The 22001-nt window shown below is 49.1% G+C and overlaps 1 protein-coding gene across 3 annotated transcripts in view; it reads left to right on the forward strand.

The window, feature by feature from the left end:
- Carmil1 (capping protein regulator and myosin 1 linker 1) overlaps window positions 1-22001 on the forward strand; it is a 151873-nt gene that overhangs the window by 24602 nt on the left and 105270 nt on the right. For all 3 annotated transcript variants that reach the window (XM_048799884.1, XM_048799882.1, XM_048799883.1), the window contains exons 5-10: window positions 3835-3932; window positions 4264-4334; window positions 4539-4612; window positions 13660-13735; window positions 18991-19079; window positions 20212-20306. In XM_048799884.1, the coding sequence (XP_048655841.1) occupies window positions 3835-3932; window positions 4264-4334; window positions 4539-4612; window positions 13660-13735; window positions 18991-19079; window positions 20212-20306 (503 nt within the window). The remainder of the gene's footprint in view (window positions 1-3834; window positions 3933-4263; window positions 4335-4538; window positions 4613-13659; window positions 13736-18990; window positions 19080-20211; window positions 20307-22001) is intronic.

Consider the following 22001-nt stretch of genomic DNA (forward strand, 5'->3'; position numbering starts at 1 on the left):
ACCCTGTGGGACACTGATGGGCCTCTCCTGCACCCTGGGGTTTGGCTTTACCACCCATTCTTACAGCAGCAACTTCGTCTGTCTGTCTGACACTCTTCCCCGTGAGTGTGAGCCCCCGTGCACACCCACGAGCGGAGAACAGGTTGTGCAGAAGGGGTTTCCTCTCACTGGTCCCTGAGCCGTTCCCAGATGCTGAAGTTTATTCTTGGTTGCTTTTGGAGATAATGCGCGTGTTTCGCGGGACTCCTTTTACTCCTGAAATCTCAGCAAAAACGGAAGATGACAACTGTTGGAAAGCAGAGCAACTGGGAGTCCCTCAGGCAGATGACTCAGGTGGTGCCACACCGTCTGCAGAGCTGCCTCTGCCCTCCCTCTCCCTCTTCTTTCCCTTTGATCTCCCTTTACCACCCCCGCCCCCCGCACCCCTGCCTGTGATGTCCACTGTTGCTTTGGCACTGAAGCTTTGTTTTCCAAAGCTGTATATTTGATGATTCCCTATAACCCAGACTCCCACTAGCTCAGTCTGTTTTCCGTTGCTGTAACAAAATATTGTAGGCTGGATGGGTACTTTATAAAGAAAAGTGGTTTATTTTTCTCGAGGTTCTGGAGGCTGAAAGTCCATTGTGGCCGCCCTCACCTGTTTGTTCTCAGGAGGGCTCGCCCTGGCTGTGTCACAACACGGCAGGGAGGGAAACAGCTTGTGCAGAAGGGGCCAAGTGTGTGGACTGGCCTTGCTTTGTAACAACCCACCCTCGTGAGAACAGATTCACTCTGTAAAACCTGCGTTAGTGCCCCCCAGGCGGTGCCCCTGTGACCCAACTGCGCAAGGCCCACCTCATAACGGTTCCACCAACTCAGCAATACCCCCGCTGGGTCCCGAGCGTCCAGCACGTGAACTCTGGGAACGTGGTCAGGCCGTACCCCAGCCATTCTCAAGCCCACTGGCTACCTGTTTAGATGGTTGCCTTGGTCTCTTCCTGCTTCTGCGGAGCTCTTCTGCCCCCCGTGTGTCCTGGTGGCAACGCACCCTTTGGGTCTCTGAAGCAAAGCTCACGTCTTGGAAGAGAAGTAAAGATAGTCAGACGAAGGTCCAGCTCAGCGTGTCCCGGCCACTCCGTCGTCGGAGCCTGGGCCTGGGTCCGACAGCTCAGCTGTTGCTTTGCGTAAAATCTGGCTTCACTGTCTTATGTAGCCAGAAGGACAGCACTGAGCCCGGGTCAGCCATCCCAGTGTTCCAGGCTCTGCGATGTCCTCTCATTGGGAAGGACAGCTCCCACCTAGTGGTCAGGTTGCCCGGCCTTGGTGGAGGCCCCACCTGCCCCAGGTATTCTGACACCTTCCTAAGCGTCTTCTGTCTCATGAGCCTGGGGGTGAGCGCTGTGGCTTGACAGCGCTGTGAAGAGTGCACCTTGGGGCCCGGCTGTGTTCCTAACCCTTGCTCTGTCCCGCCTCTCCCTGTGAGGCTGGGAGCTACGGGAGGAGGGGGGTGGGAGGGACTGACCTGCCCAGTCCCAGCAGAATCTGTGTCCAGGGGAAGAGAGGGAAAGGAAGAGCCATCCGAATATGGAATGATGAGTTTCCTGGTGAGCACTTGTCCAGGGTGCTAGGGGAGGACTTAGGAGGAGACTTGTATTTGAGCTCTTTGATGATTAGTAATTTGATCTGTATAGACATCATCAAATAACTCAGTTCATTAAGTAGAACTCAACTGTTTTTTAAACTTTTTTTTAGTGGCAGAGGGATGCACAATATCTTTGTTTATTAATCTATTTTTTATGTGGTGCTGAGGATCAAACCAGTGCCTCCCTCATGCTAGGCAAGCGCTCTGCCACTGAGCCCCAGCCCCAGCCCCAGCACACACTGCTGTCTCACTATTCTAACAAACTCTTACAGATGAACAATGAAGCAGCAGTGTAAAGACTACTCATGAAGAGGCATCCAGCGCCTTGTTAGGGGGGTTCTTCTTCCTGCTCAGGAGGGTGTGAGCCACCCAAGAAATTAAAGTCTAGAATAAATAGTGAAGAACAAAAGATAGAGTCTGAAAAGATAGTTTTAAAGGGAGCCTGGAGCGCCTGAAAGATCCAGCCCACACAGGAACCGGAGCTGGACAATTAGAAAATGATTCCCGTGGTTTATTTAATGGGGTCCATCAAAGTCAGGGGTGAGATTTCAGGGGTGGAGTCTTGCTTCATGGTGTCTTGCAGTCAGCAGGTTGATTGGCATCTTGGCAGGTCACACCCCTTTGTGAGGCTGTGTGGCTGCAGCAGGCCACCCCATCTCTGGTGCTGTGTGGGACGTGGGGCAGAGCTTGGATAGGGCTCACCATGTGTCTGGGCAGTCAGCCAGAGGAAATGTCCACTGGAAGTTCCCAGGCACCAGATTTTCCTATTCACTAGGCCGCGGTGCCAGTGTAGTCCACACACAGCCCATGATGGCTCTCGACATCTACTTACACTTTTAAATATTTAGTTTACAAAGAGAAGTTAAATAGATGAATTTAAGTTCTTATAAATTTCTGCTTCCTGGATCAAGGATCTAGGTATTAGAGCAGAAACCCTGCACATACTAGAAGAAAATGTAGACCCAGCTCTCCAACATGTCAGCTTAGGAACCCAGTTTCTCAATAAGACTCCTGAAGTGCAAGAAGTAAAATCAAGCATCAGTAAATGGGATGGTGTCATACTAAAAAATAACCAAGAGCCTAATAGGGAGCCAACAGAATGGGAGATCTTTGCTACCTGCACTTCAGGGTAATTTTCAGGATATATAAAAAAAAGAACTCAGAAAACTTAAAAAAAAAAAATGGGCAAAGGAACTGAACAGACACTTCAGAGAAGAAGAAACATGAAGGGTCAACAAATATAGGAAAAAAATGCTGCATGTTTCTAGCATTTGAGAAACACAAATTAAAAACACACTGAGAATGGTGATTATCAACAATATAAATGATAATAAATTTTGTTGAAGACGTGGGTACTCTCTTACATTGTTGGTGGAACTGAAAATTAGTGCAACCACTCTGGAAGGTGGTATGGAGATTCCTCAAAAAACTAGGAATGGAACCGCCATATGACCCAGGTATCCCACTCCTTAGTGTATATCCCAAATATCAAAATCGGCATAGTACAGTGACAGTGCCACATCAATGTTTATAGTAGGACAAGTCATAATAGCCAAGCTATGGAACCAACCTAGGTGCCCTTCAACAGATGAATGGACAAAGAAAATGTGGTATGTATACAAAATGGAATATTATTCAGCCTTAAAGCAGAATGACTTTATGACATTTGCCATCAAATAGATGGATCTGGAGACTATCATGCTAAGTGAAATAAGCCAATTCCCAAAAGCTAAAGTTCAAATGTTTTCTCTGACTTTTAGGATCTAACCCTCAATAAGGGGGATGGATTTGAAGGGAAGAGTAGAAGTTCAGTAGATTAGATAATGGGGGATGGAGGGAACGGATGGGGAATAGGAAAAGGAAAGACAGTGGAATGGACCTGTCATAATTTTACCATGTGCACATACGAAAACAACTCAGTGAATCCGCCATCTCTACGTCACAAGAATGAGATACATCCGTGCTTGTATAAGTATGATACATCCCGTGCTTGTATAAGTATGTCAAATTGGATTCTGCTGTCATGTGTAACTAAAAAGAATAAGTAAAAACAAAGTAAATGTCCACTTCCTAGTGTTCAAATAATGGAGTTATATTGTCACAAATGAATTTATATCTACCTTGACTTAAAAAAGAAAAGCATATACAAAGTCAGTGTCTATATGCTATTTCAAAAAGTTGATTTTTGAAATCTGTTGTTGATAATTTTGCAGGAGAATCATGAAGAAGGTCTCCATGGAGCCATCTGAACGCCTGGCCAGTCTCCAGGCCCTGTGGGACAGCCAGACTGTGGCAGAGCAGGGCCCCTGTGGTGAGCGTGGATTTTAAAACCAGGACGTAGCGGCGGGTGGACGTCCTGGCGGGGAAGTCGGTCTATTCCTGGCTTGCTACCGTGAAGGTACAATTAGCTTAAGGTGTAATCAGCATCGCCCAGACTTCAGTTTGGTGGACAGGAGTCCTGTACTTAAGCTGCATGGCGTCCCGCTGTGTGCTCACTGTAGAACAGGGAGGTCTGCTGATTCCCCCAGTGGAGAGGATAGTCAGCACCGTCAACAGCGGCCATACTTCAGCTTGTAAAATTTAACTTAAAAATCATTTTGCTGAAACCTGTCAACATTGTAACGCTTCTGTCTCACATTCAGGTGGTTTTTCTCAGATGTATGCCTGCGTGTGTGACTGGCTAGGATTTTCCTACAGGGAAGAAGTACAGTGGGTAGGTGCTTCTGCCTACGTGTGCACACACCCCTAGCTTCTTTCTCTTTTCCCACCACTCATTTTTTTTTTTTTTTTTTTTTTGCTTAAAATCTTCCTTCCTTGAAATACATAAAGTCTGCCTATGACATTGTCTGACTCTGAGTCTGTCCTGCTTCTTTGATGTCTACGTGGATTAACAATGTGCCTGATTGGAATCTCATAGGATGTGGATACGATTTACCTGACACAAGACACCAGGGAGTTGAATTTACAAGACTTCAGTCATCTGGACCACAGGTACGCCCGTTCTTTTTTCTTTTTTCCTCTTCCTAAATTGATTTTCAGAGCTGGAGCTCTTTTTTGTCATTTAGGGACATGCATGATCCCCAGAGAGTCCTTTTACAAGGGGAATCAAAAGAATCTGGGACTCTCTGGATTTTCCCCTTCAAGTTCTAGTTTCAAGCATGTTTGTCACCGTGTATGGTTTGTGGAGGTGCATGTATGTACCAAACTGAGCTCATGTTTAGGAAATGTGCTGCATTTCACCACGAAAGAGGTACGATTCCTGGTTCTTATACTACCTTGTGAAAGTCAATTTGATCTACTCTGTATGTTTTACCTCCTTACCCTTTGATTTCTCGGATGAAGTTCTGTCCTAAAATCCTAACAAAGGCCTTTTAGTTCACCACTTCCACATGAATCGGAGACCTGTTGGTTGGGTATCTGTGCATGTGTTGGTGCAGATCTGTTTGCCAATATCTGACTTGGGAGTTGAATAGTGAATCTGTGAAACGTGTTACAAATCATTTGGGAGACTTTCTGGTTTCCCTGTTGTTGTTTGAATATATGGAGGCCTGTGGCTCCTGGGATCCAGGTCCCAGAGAAAATCTTATTTGGTTCCCTTTTCTCTCTGGGAAGGCAGACCTGTCCAGTCGGTTTTTCTGACTAACAAAGCCTCTTTGGCTCTCCTCCAGAATGCCTGTCCAGGTGCCTCGTCCTGGCCCCTCCCATCTCTTCAGTCCTCGGTATCTGCTGCTTACTTAGGTGGACACGGGCAGTCCTGATGTGGGGACCCCCTGCACACTAAATCTTTTCTCTGTTTGGAATTGAGGATGTTTGGGAGCCCAGCTGTACCTTTTCTGTCATTTGGACAACTGCAATGTCCCAGGGAATTGATTTTGGTCGTGTTTCTTAGCACCACTACCTTGACTAGGAGAATATCATTGGAGATCAGTTTTCCATCTACCTATCAGGAAATGCCGAGTTGCAGAGGGCTCCCTGGCACGTCCTGCCCCTGAGGTGGGGGTGGAAGGTGTGGACTTTGTGGGCTCACCTCCTCTGTGCACAGCCTGCTCTGTGGAGGACCGAGGAGCAGACTTGGCCTGTTGGCGGTGTGTGCTCAGGCCTCCAGCCTCTGGGTCTCAAGGTTGGATTCGCTTCCTTTCTTGGAACAGGCAATTTTCTCCTGCTTAGGTGTTCTCCTCCTTTTCATAGGAGGGAAACTTCTTACTCAAATTTAGGCCAGATGTTTCCTATGGAGCTCATAAAAAAGTGAACCGAGAAAGAAAAAGGGAAAATGTTCTACTCTGAAAGCATTTCCCATTAAAACAAGAGTTGCCTGGGGAATAGATGGGAACGGAAGCCTCCAGCGTCAGGTATTGATTCTTTGAGTGGGTCTCACCCATATGCATGTGGTTTTGTAGCACTGTGCATTGGTCCTTTAGAAAGATTGGTTCACTGCGTTGTGCGTACCATTCAAAGGGGAGAAAAGCAGTGTTTGTTAAATATCACCACTAACTCTAGAAAAAGTGTAAGTGCTGCAATGGTCAAGCTCACAGTGGCAAATATATTATTTACCTAAATTCTAGATTTTGCTTTAAGATGCAGCTTCCCTGTTGGGAGAGGCGATAGCACTCTCTGGTGACTGACTTGGAGTGAGCAGTTTGCATCTTACATTTTAGAGCGAACCTCTGGGTGGGTCTTGGGGTCCCCCAGGACTCCATGGACTGCGCAGGGGGTCACCTGGCCCACAGGAGGGGCAGGTGCTGCAGGTAGCCTGTGGGGCTTGCCCTCGATTTGCGTGTTGTTCCCTGAGGATTTCCTGTGCCCTGGTGGTGCCAGGCAGTGTCAGGTGGTGCCCACGTCAGTGCTGTGCTTTCTGCTCATCCTCCGTGATTAATCCAGTCACTTGTCAGCAAAGGGAAACTGTGTAAAGACGTCACTGAACGTGATCACCAGAGGTACTACGTGGTATCTAAAATCAGGAAGCTCTAGTTCCCCACAGGTGTGTTTTCTGACTCTGAAGCCAGAGAATTTTCCATTTTCTGTAAACACTGAATTAACAGAAAAGACCAAAATTATCTACTTTTCTTGCTTGAAGAGTTAGAAGGACTTTTCTGTCACTGAAATTCTAGATTGAGTTTTGGAAAACATCCTTTTCTTTTTTTTTTTTTGTTTATTAGAGCATTCTAGTTATAAGTGATAGGTTCATCGTCACGAAGTCATGCATGCGTGGAATTTGATTTCCTTCATCTCAGCCCCCTGTGCCCCCTTTTCCCTTCTCAAGCATCCAGATGTGAGGGTGACAGTGGTCATAACAGACTCATCCTGTTCGTCTTTAGGAAAGTAACATAATTTGGAACTAGGAAAAGTGTCCACTCAGTTCTTTTTTCTAAGGTTCAAAATTCTGTGTAAGTGTGTTCTTTTGATTTTCTGGTTTAGGTGTCAGTGGGCCAACAAGAGGCGTAGATTGGAAAAGGCTTAGCGACACACTTCTCATGATGGCTCCAAGGTCTGTGAGCTGCAGGGTTTAAAGTGTCATTATGCTGTTGTTGGAGTGACAGGGAGTGATGAGGGCAGAGGTCATGGCCAGAGCTTACAGCTTTCAGCGCTTGTATTGCTCTTGTTCCAGGAAGGTTCTAAGAGGCGGTAATCCCATCGGGCTCCGAGGCCCCAGCGACATGCATCACTGGGCTGAACTTGGCTTCCGAGAGCCCTGGGTGCAGACTCAGGCCTTTGTGTTGTGCTGTTGCTTCCGCATCAAGGTGACACTCTTTTAAAAAATGTTTTCTTAGTTATAGGTGGAAATAACTTTATTTTTTTAATGTGGTGCCGAGTGTCAGACCCAGTGCCTCACATGTGCCAGGCACTGAGCCACAACCTCAGCCCCAAGGTGACATGCTTGAGCAAGATACCTCTAGGAAGGAGCTCCAAGGCTGGGTGACATCTGGCTTGTCCTCAGGGCACTGGTGGAATTCTTTTCTAGTCTGGGCTCCATTTCTTTGTTCTTGCTCTTGTTTAAGAAGGAAGAGATGGTGTTTGGGGTGTGAGCCAGGTGTGAATAGCACTGGCTTCCGGCCATTTCCCAGTTTCCCTGTGTCTGTGTGACACTGGCTGCCAGTCTGGGTGAGGTGAACCCGGTGGGGCACAAGATGACACTCTGGGGCATGTGGAGCCAACACTAGAGCTTGTCTTGGGGCGGGTGTTTTTCCTTACTGGTCCTTGTGAGAGTGTTTCTCTGGGCCTAACAGTACGGGACACGCGTGTCTCCCGGGTGAACACACGGGCAAACACACGGGCGTGCTGGAAGTGCTGTGCTGTTAGGAGCGAGTGGTCCCAGCCTCCAGAGGCCTCTCCTCTTGACCTCCAAGATTGTCCATGGGCTGCTGCAGGCAGTCACCTCCTTCACAGGGTCCGCATGGTTGGTCCCGCTCTGGAGTTATCAATACTCAGGACGCACCTCTGCACGAACACCGTGCCAGGAGGCAGAGCCAAGTTGAAACACTGCTAACTTTGGAAAGCTTTCCGACTCCGGTTTTCAATCTAGATATCACTCTCACCGGACACGGGAGACTATGCTCTGAAAGACTTACCGGACGTACGTGCCTGCCAGGCAGTACCGCCATCAGCAGCCTTTCCCTGAGAGTGCGGTGCCCTGGTGTGTGTGCAAGAAGCGCAGCGGGGATCCGCTCCTGCCGGAACGGCTCCTTCGACCCTTCCAGTGTTTGTGGGGTTTGTTAGGGGTCTTCCCTCCTTGGGATGTGGGATGCTGAAAGCCGTCCTGCTCCGTGGACGGTGCTGCCTGTGTGTGTCACCCAGATTGTGGACTGCTGCCGGGTAGGCCTCCTTCAAACCTGCCCATGTCCTTTCACACTTTCCTGGTGTCTGACACACTCTTCAAAATCACTGTCCTCTTAAAATTCTAGAGAGATGGCAGGCAGGGGTAAGGGAGCGAGGGAGATTTGGCTTGAGACTAATCACTGGACGGTGAAGTTCCTCTGAGCTCCCGCACACCTGCAGATGAGGTCAGAACTGCTGGTTCAGCAGCGTGTCCAGAACCGAGAGTGTCCCAGGCTGGTGAGAGGGCTGGAGCCTGAATCTCCTGCCAGCTTCCTTGATTTTTTTCATTTTAACTTTTTAAATAGTCCCCATATATTAGTCGTTTATTTTTTAATGAAAAAAAAAATGCTTTAAGAGCCAAGGTCTTGCTGTGTGGCTCGGGTCAACCTGAACTCCTGGACTTCATCAGTCCTTTCTCAGCCTTCCAAGTAGCTGGGACGATAGGCAAGTGCCACCACACCTGGCTTACTCGTCTATTTTTGATATTTAAAATAATAGAGTACAATTGTTATTTGAGATGTTGCTTCAGGCTTCAGAATACATGTTAGTATTGGCTTTGAAATCAGCAAACAAACGGATGGTTAAATGTGACGAGAGGGGTTTCCAAGTCTTTGATCTGAAAACCTGCAGGTAAAACCGTCCTGGGTTCCTGTAGAGGAGGTGAAGATTTTGATGCTAAGGAAAGCAGCTCAGTGGGCAGGTGGTGGTGACAAAATGTGCCGCAGGAGGCTAGTGTGTCTCCCGGGCTGGGTCCGACTCCTGGCCCTGTCTGCACACCCCTGTGACATGCAGATGACCGCAGCTCTGATCCCTGGGAGCCTTCCTTGCTCCCCAGTGTTCACAGCTCCTCCTGGGGTCCTTGTGAAGACGATGCGGACCTCAGAGCACTTTGTGGTGGTTCATAAAAGTGTTTGGAGGAATTCCAGCTATTTTCCATATCCCAAAAGGCTTGCCCTCTTTTAAAACAAACAACTATATAAAATAATGAATTCTCTTACTTTAAAGAAAAAGAATTTAAGTTACTGACTTCTTGCATCAGAGAAAATTGGCTTTCCAGGGATGGGTTTCTGGTCCTTCTTAGGATGCTCTCATCTTATTGGTTTTGTGGCGACTTGTCTCTGGAGAGAGGTAAGAGAAGCACTCGGTTTTTAGAGTTTTAAGGGAGGATCAGCTTATTCAGATGTGTCAAGGAATGAGGAATCCAGTGTTAGAAAGGAATGATTCCCAGGGTTTGTTAGAAACCCAAAGAGACTGGATTAAACAAAAACAGTGTAATACATTTTTATCCAGAAAAAGGTGAGACAGAAGAGTTTAATGGCCTCGTCTCTCTGTAGTGTTAAGAAGTGATGACCCAGTGGCTCCTGAGGCTGAGGCAGGAGTATCTCAAGTTCAAAGCCAGCCTCAGCAACTTATCAGAGTCCCTAAGCAACTCAGCAAGACCTGTCTGTAAATAAAATTAATGGGCTAGAGATGTGGCTCAGTGATTGAGTGCCCCTAAGTTCAATCCCCAGGACCAAAGAAAAAAGAAAAAAAAGGATGATATCATGGAGCTCGAGAAGACTTTTTTCTCAGAATCTCGAAACACCTTTCTCCCTTGAAGGAGGTGGCAGTGACTTGAGGGACCAGCAGGGAATGCTGTGGGGCAAGGTGGCCAGGACTTGCGGGAGGGTTCCCTGAGGTGGTGACTTGTTACCAGCCCCAATCTTCAGATCCGAGGCTGCCCCAGCAGAGGGCTCTCACAGTGGGACTCGTGGGAGACGGCTGTTATCTCTTTCCTCTACGGGAAGTCGGTGTCAGTGAGTGTCCCGCGTATGGAGGAGGGGGATGGCAGCAGGACCCCGGGAGAGGACGGGGAGGGGAGAGGTCCTGGCGGACACAGCCGCTCCAGGTCATCGGGGTCCTCCTTGGCAGGACCCCTGAACTATTTGTGCCAGATTCCCTGTGTGCTCTCTCTGTCACGGTGCAGGGAGGCCATGGGGAGTGCATCTTGGGAGAGGGGAGGCTGGTGCTGTCTGGCATGCTGGATGTCTTCTGCTTCAGTGGCCACGTCCGGCCCTTTCTGGTTCCCGGATGCCATGCATCCTGAGCAGGCCAAGGGTCCCACGCCTGGTCTCCAGGCTGGCTCGGCCTGACCCGGGCCTGGTGTTCAGAGTCCCGAGTCCTCGGTGCAGCCTGGGCTTTTACAAGGTGTCTGCTGAAGGACTCCCGCCCTCTCATTCCCTCACACTCCAGCTAGGTAGACGGCGTTCAGCACCCGAGGTCCTACGTGGCGGTGTGTGTCGCTTGTGGTTCTGGCTTGAATTCTAATGTGGGGGCATTCCGCCGTCTGTCTGTCCTGTTACTGATGTGACATTTCGCTCAGCTGTTGTCTGCATGAACGATGCTGCTAGGCCCTTGCCTGAGATGCCTCCTTAGAGAAACAGGACGCCAGTCACCCTAAATCCAACCAGATGTCCCCGCTCAGGTGAAGACGTCGGCTGGGGCCTCTCCATGAAGACGTGACCCCCACCCAGTTGTGACAGTGGTCACGGTGACCCCAGTGTTTCTCTGTAGCTTCACCATGGAAATCCGCGTTCTGATTGGTTTGATCGGCTCTGTGGATCTCGCTGGGAGGACCCCTCTCCTGCCTGGCCTCTGTCCCAGCCCCTGGGCTGGTCTGCAGCCTTGGGCTTCTCCCAGGTCTGGTGCACCTGGCCTGCGTGGCACAGGTGGTTGCTGCCCTCTGGTGCATCCCAGCCACAGGGCAGAAATTCTGCCGACAAGGTTCCGTGGCGCTTCCTTGGTGTCTCTGAAACCCTCACTTCTAGGTGTTTAGCGCTCTGCTGTCTGTTGCTGGGATAAACCTGCCAAACTTCATGGCCCCCCAACAAGAACCCCGAGGCCATATCCCCACATCTGGTGGGGAGCGCTGGCTGTCCCCTGGGAGGCGGGTCTGCTGGCCTTCCTCACAGCTGGGCATCCTGTTCCACTGTGAGCTCCATGGCAGGAGCTGACATGGCCTTCGTACCCTCAACTGGAAGTCCCTCAGTGTCACCGCAGGACACGGCTGCTCTAGTTTCTGGCCATTCTGAACTCAGCCTTGATAATGGGAGCCCTCGAGCCTTTGCATAGCGTGGACCGTCATTACTCTCATGTAAACCCAGCAGTGGCCTTCTGGGTCCCGTGGCATGCAGGCACTGGACTGGGGGACACCGTGACAGTGTCGCGTGCCGATGTGCCACTGTCTTGTTATCTGCCGTGTGTGGAGAGTATCCGCTGCTCTTGTCCTTGGCAGCCTTTGCTTTTGCCAGGTTTTTGCTCGTTTTGGTTTTAGCCCTTCAGTAAGTGTGAAGTGGTATCTTGTTGTTATTTCCATTTACCTTTTGGAACTGGGGATTGGACCCAGAAGCCCTTTAACTACTGAGCCGTATCTCTAGCCCTTTTTATTTTAAATTTTGTGACAGGGTCTCTCTAAGTTGCTGAGGCTGGCCTTCTGTTTCCAATCCTCTTGCCTTAGCCTCCCGAGTCTTGGTGATGGCAGGCGTGAGCGGCTGCGCTTGTCTCATTTTGGGTTTGAATCATGTTTTCCTAGTGGCTACTATTTCTGGTTGTCTTCTCATGGGCTTGTTTGCTATACATTTATATTATTTGGCAAAGTGTCTGCTTAGATCTTTCGCTCATTTTTAAAAATTGGAATTGTGATTCTCATCATTGAGTTTGGGGAATTTTGCTTTCTGTATCCTGAGTCGATTCTTCTGTCAGAAATGTTGTTCACGATGTCCTTTCTCAGCACGTGGATTGTCTTTTCCTCCTCTTAACAGCATCTTCTGCACAACTAGCTTTTGGTTTTGATAGTCTCACTTATTGATTTTGTTTTTCACTTAAGGACGATGCTTTTGGTGTCAGCTCTGACCTTGGACAGGGTCATGCCATGCTCTGGGTCCTGCTTCTTTGCAGGCCTGGAGTCTGTGCCTCGGGTCACTGTCTCTCCTCGGGGCTCAGGAGACGTGCCAGGGCTGCTCATCCTCTTGCTGCCTTTCTTCTCCCACCTGTGCGTGCTCATTTCCTGTCTCTGGAACGTGTCCCGTGACCTGTACACACGTGGCACTTTCGCATCTGGGTTGAGGTCCTCCTCCTGTCTCTTTGACCTCGTCTCCCGTGTGTCTCTTTATCTGTGAAACCTAAGTGGGGCACCTCCTCAGGGAGTTTTGCGGTGACAGCGGGAAGGACTCGGCAGCCATGTTGCAGAAAACATCACTTTCCAGGGCTCCTCCCACTTTCCGCCTTCTTTTCTGTCAGCGAGAACCTGAGTGTCTGCTACGTGGCATGCGCTGAGGATGAAGTGTGTGGCCGCACTGAAGCCACAGAACCAGAGCAGACCCTTGGTTTTCAAAGAATCCAGAGTCTGAGGTGCTAGGAGACGGTGCTTAAGGGACGAATTGAATGGGAGATGGAATGAGCTGAATGCTGGGTGACCACATGTCCCCACTCAGGTGAAGACATTGGCTGGGGCCTCTCCTTGAAGACGTGACCCCCATCCAGTTGTGACAGTGTCACGGTGACCCCAGTGGCATGCCGTCCTCGTGCTGAGCCCAGCAGTGATGGACGTCTGCGGCTGCCACCCTGCACCGTGTGTCGATGAGCGGGCACTGTCAGGTTCCATCTGGATTGTGAGGGAGGCACGTGCCGTGGGGGCTGCGGCTGGGGAAGTGTAGCCTCCCTCCTGGTGGAGAGCTGCAGACGGGGTCATGCCTGGACTGCACGGAGGAGGTCCCCACCAAGAGCTGAGAAGACTCCCAGGTGGTTGCAGATGGTCACTCTGCGCTGGGAAGCCCCTGCTGCCAGGAGGGGCTGGTCCTCGCCTGTGCTACCAGCTCCTCCTCCCAGAGAATATGGGATGTACATGAGGGCGAGAGAGTTTATGAAGGAGCAGGCTAAAGAAATAAGACAGTGCAGAATTAGACCTATGACTCCTTTCAGAAGGAGGACGCCCTCCAGATAAATGCTGCCCACCTCGTTTCCTTTAGTAGGACTCGGTCGGTCCCTGGAGGGGGTTCACTTCAGCTTTGGGAGTTCTGCATGCATCATGATGAAGATGCCATGGAGAATTGGATTGTTGTACAGTGGCCAAAACTGTGGGGGCTGGATGTTGCATTTGCGGGTATCAGTGGGTGCTGTGGGCTCTTGCACGGGCCGGCCGGGCTGGTCTGTGAGGGCCCTTCACACACTGGCTGCCTTCCTTCCAGGGACCTCATCCCCATCGTTGCTGCTCTGGAGTACAATCAGTGGTTCACCAAGCTGTCTTCGAAGGATCTGAGACTGGTGAGTGACTGAGCATGTGGGTATGCTGCTTGACTTTGCTGAGTTTCAAAAACCTCATAGTTGTGGGGCTGGGGTTGTGGCTCAGCGGTAGAGTCCTTGCCTAGGACAAGCAAGGCACTGGGTTTGATCCTCAGCACCGCATAAAGTAAATAAATAAAGGTATTGTGTCCAACTACAACTAAAAAAAAATATTTTAAAAAAATTTAGTAATTGTGTAAAAAAAATTTTTTTCTCTCATGTTGGTAAACTGCATACATTTTATTTCTTGAGCAGATATTTTCCTGTAAGGGGTTGGCATACCATTTTGTAAAATTTGTAATGGAGATGCTTCAGAGAAGTCCTTCCTCATGAACAGGAAGACACACTTAGTGTAGCATTCAGTACGTACTCATTCAGTCGGAAAAAAATGTTGACGTTACATCAGCACAGCTGCAAACAGCGAATTCGATGCTCCTCTCCTGTGTTTCCTCTATATAAAGTTGCCCTGAAAAAGAATAGGAGGCCGGGTGCAGTGGCGCATGCCTGTAATCCCAATGGCTCGGGAGGCTGAGGAGGATCGTAAGTTCAAAGCCAGCCTTAGCAAAAGTGAGGTGTAAGCAACTCAGGGAGACCCTGTCTCTAAATAAAATACAAAACAGGGCTGGGGATGAGGCTCAGTGGTTGAGTGCCCCTGGGTTCAATCCCTGGTACTCCCCCCACCAAACAAACAAACAACAAAAGGATTTCAGGAACTGTGAAGAGGTAGGGTTGGTCTGGTTGGTTATGCTAGTCAGGATTCATCTTTATATGCCTTTTCTGGCAAATTTACATGTAAGCAGAATGAAATTGGAGTGAAATCTTGTTAGTTTTCACAAGAGATGGGGAGAGAAAGATTTGTCTGTTTTCCTGTGGGAAGGGATGCTTGGTTGGGGGTCGTGCACGTTTAGCATGGTTTATGGACGGATACCAGGCAGCTTCCTGATGCCTCAGTTTACAATGAGAAATGATTTAGATATTGTTTTATTGTAGGCTCTCAGTTCCACTCCTCCAGCTTTCAGAGGCCATAGAATCTGGAGGTTTAAGATTTTCATAATGAAAAGATAGGTTTTGAATTGAAATGTGGATCTACAGAAGAGGGGGGTGGAGATTGGCTACCAGGGGGCCACTTCATTCCCTGAATTTACCAGGATTGGGGCAGGTGTGAGTCTTTAAGCTGAACTCCTTTGGGGCCTTAGGACAAAAGTGTGGCCTGGCATCAGAATCGGAGTCTCAGTTAACTCTTCCCCAGCCTGTGTGACCTGCTTTCCTATGACTGCGAGTGGGCTCCAGCTCACGTCTTGCTCCTCTCTACCCTGTGATTCTCAAGTGCACGGCTCGTGGTTGCTACTTGGTAAAAATTGGGTTAATGGATATAGAATAAGTTCAGTGAATCGATGGGTGAGTGAATATAGCCACTAAACTAATTTGCGGGTTGTGGAGATGAGTCAGTGATGGGTGGAGAACTTGTACCCAGTCTGGGTCACAGGCATTTCATAGCTGTGGTTCTTATTGTCACACCTGTACCAGCAAAGAGGCTGAGAAAGGAGCTCGGGTGGGGTAGGGACTATGGGAATTGTTTCCTCTGTGCTGCTCTAGTGGCTGAGCCCAGAGGATGGAGCTGAGAGCCAGGAGCAGGGGCCAGGGATCCCTCAGGGAACAGCAGGTAGCCCCCAGGAGAAACCTGGGAAGAAGCCTCTTATTTGCTGCCTGCTGGGTGGGGCCGTTCCCAGGACTGAACCAGCGAGCGGACCTTACAGGAGGGAAAGAGGCGCGTTGGTGGAGTGAGGTCAGCTCAAGGGTTGCCGGATCAAAGGGAACAGGAGCTCTCTAAAGTCAGTTGCTCATGACCCTAAGAGTTCTAAAGAGACCGTGCTGTCCTCCTGCTTACAGAAACCGTCCCATTTCAGTGGAACAGGAGCGTGTCCAGGCCCTTGGCACTCCCGCCTTCCAGCTGCCCGAGTGTGCAGCGCGCCAGGTCCTTTAGGTGCTGGTGAAGCAAAGCGAGCAGTGCTGTGTGCTTCCTGGGATCCTGGGATGGAGGAAGCCACGCGGCAGGATGGGAGGTGGCCGGTACCACTCTCCCCGGAACTGATTTAATCAGAGAACAATGCATGCACATATTTTCAACGTTTGATATTTTAAAATGAAAAGTGATCTTTATGGATATCGCTGTTCAAGTCTTGAAAAGATAATTCCTTATGTTTCTCACCCAAAAATAAAAGGAAGGGATGCTTTGTTCTCCAGTGGTATTGTGGTGGGCAATCTCAGAGCACATTTTAACGTGGAGTTTATTTGAAGGAAAGGATAACACAAAGAAGTACGTTGGTTTTTGGATTTTTTAAAACTTGAAATGCAGAGAAAAAAATAAGTGGTTTTCTCTCAAGTTACATGGAGTACCTGGATCATTAAGGTTTAATACAAGGGTTTCTGTGCTAAGGTACTTCCTGTAAAATATGACTTACATGCTCAGTGCTGATTTTATGAAGCAAATTAGCAGCCACTAATCCTGATCTGAATAGAGGATTTAAAAGATTCCAAATGTGCGATGAGGGTTGTATTCCTGTCCAACATTCTTGATTTGTTAAAAGAGTGGTGAATTACCGTCTGCCTCAACTTTCTCAGTTCGGTAACTCAGGCAGGTCCTTGCATCGTTTTGAAAGTCTTTAAAGATGATATGACTGTAGCAGGTAATGCACGTGGTTCCTTTCAGCCCTAAAGTTCCATATTTATTATTTTGTACTAGTTCATTTATGGCCTTACCTTGATCCTAGTTTTTTGGTCTATGCATTTGATTTTTAATTAAATGCAAGCTCTTAGCCACTGAATTTCTTTATTTTTTTAATAGTTTTTTTCTGAGCCAGGGCTGAGCATGCAGGAGACGTTTGAGAGAACTGTGGCCATTGTCATGTTCTGCTCGGTGCCAGGTGTGTGTGCACGGCTGTAAAACGTTTCCTCTCTATTCCTCATTGTAGATGCTTTTCATGGAGTGATGCTCAGTAAAAGTGAGCCGGATTAGTGTAGTCAAGGATGACTTGTCACAACCCTCCTGTACTGGTATCTTAAGGAGAAGTTGGACACACTTTCCTGCACTCTCTGTAATGAACTTGTGTTACTGTATTTATAACCAATGTGTAAATCTTGAAAGCCTGGCTTTGGTGAATTATCCTTCCTGATGCTCTGTGAGGTAGCTCAGAAGAGGCAGCGTTTCGAGAAGGAGGATCCCTGATAACGCATGGCCCGGGCAACCCCTTTGTGCCTGGACAGCACACATAACCAGCTGCCTCAGGTGTGCCTCGTGAGTCAGTCTAGCTGGTCAGGGCCACCGTCAGAAAGCACCACTGTTAGCATAATGCACACTGCGGGCATCAGGTTGCCTGGAATCAAATTTTCTCTCCATCTGTCCATCAGGACACATGAGAAGCCCGGGAATGGTGGAGAGAGGCACTGTGGACTGAGTGGAAGTGTGAGAGCATAGATGCCGGGGACTTGGGGTCTCCAGGTGAGGCTTGACTGGAAACGTGTGGCGCAGGCCCTGTCAGACTCCGTTCCAGAGTGGTCAGTCCAGCTGGTACTCGTGATCTGATAAGCCAGAGGACTGTTAATATTTTATGTGATATTTTAAGGCAAGAAAGTGCTTTGATTGTTGTGTGCCCGGGCTCACACAACGTGCTTTCTCTTATTAATGCACAAAGGATTTAAATAGACCCTAGGTGGTAATGAGCTTTTAAAATAACTCTTAGTATCTGAAAAAATAACTTTTCTATATTTAAACAATGAAGGTCACGTGCTACCTTTAGTTTTGGAATAAGGCAGAATATATATAAATAAATATAAAACATACATAAAAATTGAAAAGAAAGAATCAGGTACCATTCTCTCCCTCTGATATGCTTTCCCAGGGTTCATAGCTCATTTTAATAGTAATCTTTCTTTGGGGCAGATTGAACCCCTGGGCTCTTAACCACCGAGTCACATCCCCAGTCCTTTTTTATATTTCACTTAGAGGCAGGGTCTCACTGAGTTGCTGAGGCTGCCGGGAGTGCTTGGGGCCTGCTCAGCCTGCGGAGCACCAGGGCTGGACTTAGTTGCGATCTTGTTCATTCTCTTTTTGCATTTTCTTCTAATGTCACATCCTAACCACTTCTCTTTCCACAGCTATGATTATCATATAGATACAAGATGTCTTGAAAACGCATGGGACACAGGCGAGGGTTTAACTCTTTCCCTCATTGGGCTCTTCCCCCCTCCCCAGTTACAGTATGGTGGCAGCGTCACGATACCAGCCACCACATGCTTATTAAGCTCCCGGTTAAATGTGTGACACCTTTCCACTTAGCTTTCTTACCTACAAAAAGGGATTGGCATTCTTTAGCCAACAGTTCATCATGAAATGCTCCTGAAGGCTCAGCGCAGGGCCTGTCCCCTGGAGAGCTGCAGAGGACACACTCATGTCACCGTCCCCTCATTAGCCATGGTCTTCAGCTCTCCGCTCTGCACTTCAGCTTCTTAGGGAAGCCCTTTGGGTGTTCCCGAGCTTGGATGACATGGGCCTAAGGGTTCTTGTACCACTACCAAGATGGCCTCTTTATTATTTTACCTTAGTTGTGTATTTTCTTTGTCTTAGCCTGTTGGGACTGCCTGTAACAAAACACCATAGACTGGGTAGCTTATAAACAAGAGAAGCTTATTGTTCGTAGTTTCGGAGGCTGGGGAGTCTGTAATTAAGGCAGCGGAAGATTCGTAGTCTCCTGGGGCCTGCGTTGTGGCTGGTGGTGGCCCCTCCAGCCGTGTCTTCACATGGTGGGAGGGGCAGGCAGCTCCCTGGGCGCTCTTTTCCCAGGGCAGTGATCCTGTGCATGAGGGCTGCACCCTCATGACTAGTCACCTCCCAAAGCCCCACTGGCTACCACATGTTGATTGAGTTTCAGTAGAAGTGGGGGGCTGTCGACACGCCAGGACCATGCGTTCAACACAGGAGTGGGGGCTGTTGACATGCCAGGAACATGCGTTCGACACAATGAAGGTCACGTGTCGTTGCTCACCCTTGTCACGGGTGCACTCTGTCCTTTACGTCACTGTATCCCACGGTCCCCGTTGTGACACTGTGAGTGGTAGGTGCACTTTCAGGAGCTGTTGAGTGACTGGGTTCATGGGTGAGTGTTTCATTCGCTCTAGACTTTGCATGACAGTGAGGTGGCTTTGACTCACGGGATGGTCAACGAACGTTTCCGTTACAGTCTGCTGACGTCTGCGAACAGATCTTAAGGGTGGTGAGTCGGTCCAGTCGGCTGGAAGAACTGGTGTTGGAAAACGCTGGACTTCGAACGTGAGTATTTTTCTGAAGGTGTGAACGCGTGGCGTTAAGACTCGCTGGCGTTCACTCTTTTAATCATCGCGTAGATCTTAAAACTCCAGCCTACGCATATGTTCAGTTCTCCCTGCTGGCAAAAGCAAAAAAGCAATCCCATGCTGCCCTCTCTGTCACGAGGGCCAGGACGTGGTGAGGCTGTGCGGGGGAGGGTTGCCTGGTGTTTGTGAGGAGCCAAGGCTGGTGGTCAGCAGCGTGGACCTTGACCGAGAACCTTGTCCTTGGCAGTCCCCTGGCTCTCTGCAACTCAGGCGCTTTGCTCTGGGAAAGGGTGACAGAGGTGCCTTCCTTGCAGAATGGCAGAGGCGAGGGTGGGTGAGGGGACACGCACAGAGCACAGGACAGGGCCTGCCCTGTGGTGGGGGCCGCTGCCACTCCTAGGATCATGGTCGCTGGCAGTGGTGACGTGGCTCCGTGTCTCCTGAGGCTTTCCTGCTCTGCTTGGCTGGTTCAGTCACTTTTGTCCCCTCCTGTTGACCTTTACGCGCCCTTCACCTAGCGGTGGGGGGTCACACCAGGCCTCTGGTTCAGAGCATGGACTGTGAGGGCGAAGACACCCTGTAGCCTGTGACAAGCTTTGGGTTTTGGCATCCAAGTTACATCAGCCTGAATGCAACGTGGAGAGTGGTTTGTGTTTTGTACAATATAGAGCTAGCGGTTGTAGCCTTTAGCTTAATAGTCAGAGTGACCGGTTTTATATTCATGAGTGTTGCAGCAGATGAGAACTGAGTGGCCGCTGGAATTTTGATGAAAAGCAGGTCGAATCCAGGATTTTTTACAAAAAAATTTATAAAAGATCAAGTAGTGCCGTTAATATCATAAAGCAATGTGTCTTTAAAAGGGCAGTTGTGTGTGTTCTATTTGCTTTTGAGTGATGTTTTGGTAACTGGACGTGAGCCGTATTCTGGCTGTGCTTTCTCTAATGAGTCATTAGTGGGGTTAACACATATGTGAGGTGCAGATTGATGGCATAAAGGGGGTTTCTATTGTTTAGACTTCACTATTTTCATTCTTAATTATTTCATATGAACAGTTTTACATCCTCTTTATTTACTCTGATATTTACTCTTACTGTTTTGTTTTCTTGCAGAGATTTTGCACAAAAACTGGCCAGTGCTCTAGCACATAACCCCAACTCAGGGCTCCACACGATCGACCTTGCTGGCAACCCCCTGGAGGACAGAGGTACCGCAGCAGTCAGGGTTCCCTGGACGCCGTGTCATGGGGGAAGAGGGGCTTTATTCCCACAAAGACGGGCATCAGGCTAAGTTATAATTATGCTAGAAATGCTGTTGATGTGATTTTTGCTTCTAGTTATTACCTTTTGAGAGAATGCTCATGTTATGATTTCATTATCTGATCAACTTTTTTTTTGAAATGTTACAAAAAGAAGGAGAATATTGTTGTTAAAATGGTTTATTAGTTATCTATTGCTGCATAACCAATCATCACACGTCGGGTGGCTTAAAACGAGGTGGAAATGTCATCTCAGTGTCTCTGGGCCCAGTGTCTCTGGGCCGGGCGGGATCTGGGTCTAGGGGCTGCTCTGTGCCCGGCGTCTTGCCCAAGGCTGAATGTGTGTTGGCAGTGGGGGCTGTGGCTGCTGTGGCCAGGGTCCTCCCCGAGTTCATGGGTTGTGGCAGGGTTATTTCCTTGGTGTGCAGCACTGTTTTCTCGCTGCTGCTGATGGAGGCCACTTCCTGCCCCTGGAGACCATGCTCAGGGCCTTGCCCACAATGTGGCACTTCTCCCCGTGGGGGCACAGTTGGAGCACAGCTCTCTGGTCATCAGACCAGGCAGGCTGACCAGGGCAGTTTCCCTGGTGATGAATTCAGAATCAACCGATGGGTCATGGAGGTGGTGAAATCCCGTTTTGTGTGTGTGTGTGTGTGTGTGAAATCCCGTTTTTTTTTGTGCCAGTCTCGTCCCATCGTAGGGGCGTTTCCAGTGTGGGAATCTTGGAGGCCACGTTAGGGTCCTGCCCACCACAAACACCATTTAATATTTAACTAAAGTGTCAGACTAAGGGAAGGGTGAAGGCTGGGGCTCACGTGGAGGCTCACGTGAAGAAGGCTTCAGTAGATGAGGGTCGGTGGGGTCACAAAGGGAAACCTGACACTCGGTTCTCAGAACGTTTTCTGCGCAGATGCTTTTTGGCTTTGTTGAGTAAGGGCCTTTCCTCTTCCCAAGTCACAGACTTGATGAAGATTAATTATTCCACTGGACGGAGGGACTGAGAGACAGTTCTGCTTTTCCTTCTTGGTGTGGTCATTGTTTTGCACTTAGTGTGAGACCTGGTCCGTAGTCAGTTTATATTTTCTTTAAATTGAGTTTGATTTCACTGAGTTTTCATTCTTGTATGCAGTTTTAAATACCATGGTGAAGTTGATGGAGATTTCATTTCCTCTTTAGAATGAGAGGACGTCAAAGTAGCATTTCTGTGCTTTTTTCTGCCAGGGTCCCCCCCGAGTCCCGACTCTGTCTTTCCACCCTCCTGCGGCCCATTCACAGGTGTCATGGTGGAGTCTTGATGGGCGCTCTCCTTGGCCTCTGCTGGGTGCTGGCCCACTCCTTCGGGTGGTTCCTCTTCTGCGGCTTCAGTTTTTGACACCTCGAAAGCCATTTCCAAAGTCCAAAACCTCCCCCATGTCCACTTCTCTGCCCCTCCATGTCCACTGCTCTCCTGCTTCCCACCTTCCTTCTCTCTGGAGGAGCCTAGGTAATAAAGAGCACTGTCCCCCTCCCCCCTCTCCTCCTCCCTCTCCTCCTCCCTCTCCTCCTCCTCCCTCTCCTCCTCCCTCTCCTCCTCCCCCCCTCCTCCCCTCCCCCCTCCTCCTCCCCCTCCTCATCTCCCTCCACCTCCTCCTCCCCTTCCTCCCC

Source organism: Marmota marmota, unplaced genomic scaffold (assembly GCF_001458135.2).
Source record: "Marmota marmota marmota unplaced genomic scaffold, marMar, whole genome shotgun sequence".
Lineage (NCBI taxonomy): Eukaryota > Metazoa > Chordata > Mammalia > Rodentia > Sciuridae > Marmota > Marmota marmota.